We start from the raw sequence: 4,943 nt of genomic DNA, 5'->3' as shown, positions 1-4,943 counted from the left end.
GATTGTTTTAGAATTATGAAATACTAAAATTATTTTAGAATTATGAAATACTCTGAGGTGAGTAGCAGTAGAGACTTCTATTTGATAAAGAATGGGATTTTGCCCTGAGAAGTTGCACCCCGCGCGCCTTCTAGCTCACCTCTCCAACGAGATGGTGACTCCCTGGGGGGAGGGCTGCGTTGTATTCAAAGTCTATGTCTCCCACCACGTCGGCCACAGCATCTCACACAGAGTAGACATAGACATGGTTTTTGAATGAATGGACTTTTTCACTCTGGAGACACTTGCCTTGAAGTAAGGCAAGTTTCAAGTCCTTCTGAGCAATTATATTTGTTAATTTGAATAAGGTGCCAGCTCAGGGCACCTGGCACCCAGAACTCCGGGGGCGCTGCTAACAGACACCGCCAATTCTGGCCGGCTAGAGTAAACTATAGTGCAATGACCATTGCCAGAGCCACTGGGGGCACTATCGTGTGCATTGTAGATTCCTTAGTGTCACGTAAGAGCCATTCATCCATCAAATACTTATCGAATGTCTACTGTGTACTAGATACTCACCTGGGCACTGTGGACAATTTAAGGCTAAAATTTCCTTCAATGGAGAGGCAGGTATTTGACTTGGTGGATTAAAGATGTAGCTCCCTCTAGCCTCCTACTTTCCCAGTTAGTACAAGATTTTCTACTTGGGAGATGCAGGCTGATCAGGGATCACAAAGCGTCTTGCAAGAATGAGGAAACTCCCCCTCCCACCAGGATGGCTCTGCCATGCTCAGCACTCCCCCTCATCTCTCCTGATGCAGCTCTTCCCTCCTCGCTGCTGCACACGGCCAGACTTGGGGCAGAATAGAGGGGGTCATAAAAAGGGGCTCCAACAACCTGTATCCACAACCTTTTAATTCTAGAGTTTAGGGATAGACTAAGTCAGAAAGAAGAAAAACCAGTCTCCACGGTATTCAAAAGGAAGCGGTAGGGGCAGACAGGCTGGTGGGGGCTCTGTTTTGGCTACAGAATCAGCATATTGTGCTATAGAGAATGTTTCAGTGATCTTTTTTTTTTTTTAATATCCCAAGCACATTTTGACACCTTCTGATAGGACTCAGTACACCCAGGAGACACAAATCAAAAGCACTTCTCCACACACACGAGTTGTGTGGCACGACTTCCTATGCTAACTGGAAGCTGACTGAATGAGTTCACCAAACCTACCCTTGTGATGTGTCAACCAAGGGTGATCTTACCCCCTCAGCATTGCCCTTTGCCTTGCTGGTGAGGTGGTGATATTCTAAGGTACCTACTATCTAATTCCTGTCAGCCCTGACTTGTGGCCGCTAATTGCTTCTAGCTGGGTCAAAGCATCCCAAACACAACAAGGGGGCAGGGGAGCACGCCAGCTTTCCCCCAAAGCAGTGGATGACAGCTGTGTGGCATCTTTGGTTCATCTGCATCCTCTTTCCATATGTTTGTTAGAATCTGGATAAGGCACAGCCCCCCATCTCTTCCTCAGCTGAGACTACACGAATCCCCAATCAAATGATTGAAACTCTCCTTGCCACAGGTCCACCGGTGTGGTCACTTCCTCAAATTCAGTTGCTTGGAAACCATTGGTGACTTGGCGTGTCCTCCCTCCCCCTCCACAATCTGCCTCCTTACATAGCAGGCACTCAGAGATGCCTAAAGTTCATCACTTTCCACGACACTCCGAGAAGCACAGGAATACACCATTGAGCTTTCCATGGAGGAAAAGGCAGAAAAAAGGTCAAGTCCTTTACTGGTGAGAGATCCGTAGCGACTGCCACTGGGCCGGATGGATATGGGTGGTGGGATATGCTGGTGCCACTGAGCTGGAAATAGATCAAGCAATATGTTATGAACAAATCAATACAGTCTTGCAGGTACATTCGGTTAAGTACTGGGCTGCTACCTGCAAGGTCAACCCCATGGGAGGAGGATGATGCTGTCTGCTCCCATCAAAGTATGCACGGCCTTGGAAACCCCGTGGAGCGGTTCTACTCTGTCCCATAGGCTTGGGACTTGACTCCACAGCCTTGAGTTTAGCAGGGACACCCGAGTCCGCGGGCAGTATACATGGCTATTAGGTGAGGCAACTGATGGCCAGGCTGGAGGGTGGAGTCCACCCCAAGCTACCCCTAAAGAAAAACTCGTAGGTCTACCCCAGAAAACCCTGTCTTCGAGAACCCTGCGGTGCATGGGTTCCTCTGACATGCAAGGGCGGCCGTGAGTCAGAGCTACTCCCAGCCACTGGATGGACAGGCACATGGTCTGCTGAGCCTGACTCTCCTTGTGGAGCCTTGGTAAAGGACCCAAGTGTCCCTGGATCTAAGTGTCTAATTTGTAAAACAGAGCAATTAAACCTCTGCTAAGAATAGAACGTTACTTCTATCTCCAAGACCTTAGGAAGAGCCAGATAAGAAAGAAAATGGGTAACTGGAGTGACTTCTCAAGACTATCGCCTCTCACCGATCTAGCCTGGGGTCTGCTGGGATTGGGGTACAGAGGGAGCAGGATCTCAAGAGAGGGCACCAGGAGATAGAGCAAGGAATCAGCCAAAACAGAAGGCAAAAGATGGGTGTAGGCCTCTGCCCCACACTCTAGCCCGAATCGGGCAGTACAGACTCTTCCCACACTCTCAACAGGTGGCAGTGGGTTTCAGCACCAAGTGCACCGCCCCCCCGTTCGTTCCGAACACAAGAGGATTGACGATCGTTCTGCGTTGTTCAGTGTTCACTCAGCAAGCACAGTGCACAAGGACCCTTGTTTAGCACTCAGTCTTGAGCGTGTCTGAATGAAACAGCCCACCCAAGTGGTGCTGTCCTTCTTGTCTCTGACTTGGAAATTACCAGGCAGTCATCTGATTAGGTTTCTGGAGGACCCTGATTCGGAGAGGGGAGGGTCCTTGTTCGGAGGAGGGGAACACTGGCGCTCTGGGGTCTACAGAGCTGATTGTGAAGTTGCACATTAGCATTCTGGCTTAAGAATTAGTCCTCTGTGGATCTCCTGGTTTTGAGTCAGTTCTTTTCAGCATTGAAATAAACACCACAGTGAATGGATGAAATCAAATTTCTGAAGCTGTAAAACTGAGCAGCCGACAACTAGGGACCTGGCTCTGTAAGGCCCACCTCGAACAGTGTAGAGTCAAGACCCTCCTTCCAAGTTACAGTCCTTCTGTCTCTGTCCACTGCCCCTGTCCTCTTACGGGACTCCCAAGATTGGGAGCCCATGTTTGAAGTGGGAAGAGCGCTGTTACACTGTGGGGGTTGCCATCAATGTCACAAAACAAAGTATGACTGCATTGTTGGATAGAGACTAAATTTTCTCTATGAATGTTCACCTAAATCACAATTTAAAAGTTGAAAACATGATAGGGGAGAGAGTAGAGCACACAACAAGTAGCGAAGTTGAACTTTATGAAATCCTATTGAAAAGTAACAACTTGGCTCAAAAGAGCTATGCTAAGACCTGTTTTGTTTTGTTTTTTTTGTGGGGTGTCCAAGTTGGTAGTTTGTTCAGCATTTAAATGAATCATTATTATAATAATCTCATTGGTTTGAGAGGATCCAAGGATAACACTGTAAATTACACTGTATAAATGCATCACTATTTTGATGTCATTTGACAATATTATCAGGACAGATTTCTATTGTTAGGGAAGTCTGATTGGGGATTGGGAAGTAAATACTTGCTGAACATCTGAAAACAAATGGGGGTCATTCAGGTGGGGGTACTGTGGAGGATGACAGGGTCGAGTGGATGGCCCATGAAGGTGCTGGATCTTCAGCACAGGTAACCTCTGCTCTAGACAAGGCGACAGGGCAAGCACATAGTAAAATGTAAAGCTGCTCAAAAGAGTGGAGGGGGCCAACATGAGATTACTTTGAGAAATCCATCTCTTAACCCCTAAAAGATAATCTAACCAATTCACTACAATGATCCTAAAAAGCGACACCAATCCTTAAAACATAGATGGTATATATTTCAACTCATGATGTTAAACCTACCATATATATCCAGTCTAGCAGTGCATGACACAATGCCAGCTTCATTCTTGGCTGACAAGGTGTACCATCCAGCGTCTGATTTCTTGGCTGGCTGGATGAGGAGGCAGACATAGCCGGTTGTGTCCTGGTGCATACTGGAGAGGAGAAAAAAGAGAACCAGGTAGGGGGAGAAAGGCCATGATCAGCTTTAGAGCTCAGGGACCCACCTCTTAGTGTCAATTGACCTGTGCTGGGTTTCTTTCCCCCTCCCTGTCCCAAGAAGGATGACCCCTGGAGGCTTCGTGGGTCAAACATTGGGCTACAAACTGCAAGATCTCCAGCTCTTCAGGGGTGGAAAGGGGGAGCAGGGAGAGGTGGGGGGGGGGGATGAGACTTTCTGTTCCTATAAAGATTTACAGCCTTGGAACCCCACAGGGCAGTTACACTCTGTCCTGTGACTTGGAGTCCACTCTAGGCAGTGAAGGGTTGTGTTGGTCCCTAGAAGGAAGGAGAGTGGGCATGGCTTAACACAAAATCAAAGGCAAATTTGAAGTTGGAGACACATGACCACAGAGCAGCCATTAACTTAAAATGTGAAGATGAAGGTGAGCAGCCACAGCCGACCTTGTTCCCTCCACGCCTTCAGCTCGATTGTCTTTCTTTAATCCCCCCACCCCCCCACCCCCTACACTATTATGGAGGTTTATTTAGGGACGTTAACAGATTACCAAAAGTCAATATCAGAAAACATTAAGGATACAGTCCTTTGCTGACTACAGGACCACTTCTCAGTCATGCTAGCATCTACCTCGCTCTGGTCCTCTCAGTTATACGACCACTTGGCCTCTTCCCAGCTCTAGCTAGTGTGCTACAAAACTCCTTAAGACAGATAAATGCCAAAAGCATCCTGCTGAAGCCAGGCAGTTGTACTTTTTTCCTTTTTAAATC

General features: G+C 47.6%; 1 protein-coding gene across 2 annotated transcripts in view; it reads right to left on the bottom strand.

The window, feature by feature from the left end:
• Positions 1 to 879: 879 nt before the first annotated feature.
• Positions 880 to 4,943, bottom strand: part of MYPN (myopalladin) — a 127,070-nt gene continuing 123,006 nt past the window's right edge. For both annotated transcript variants that reach the window (XM_045291667.1, XM_045291668.1), the window contains 2 exons: positions 4,017 to 4,150; positions 880 to 1,841 (listed from right to left, as the gene is read on the bottom strand). In XM_045291667.1, the coding sequence (XP_045147602.1) occupies positions 1,672 to 1,841; positions 4,017 to 4,150 (304 nt within the window). In that variant the 3' untranslated portion in view covers positions 880 to 1,671. The remainder of the gene's footprint in view (positions 1,842 to 4,016; positions 4,151 to 4,943) is intronic.

This window comes from Echinops telfairi, unplaced genomic scaffold (genome assembly GCF_000313985.2).
Source record: "Echinops telfairi isolate 266 unplaced genomic scaffold, ASM31398v2 ScPeMD7_70;HRSCAF=299, whole genome shotgun sequence".
Lineage (NCBI taxonomy): Eukaryota > Metazoa > Chordata > Mammalia > Afrosoricida > Tenrecidae > Echinops > Echinops telfairi.
This window is presented reverse-complemented; position numbering and strand designations above follow the sequence as displayed.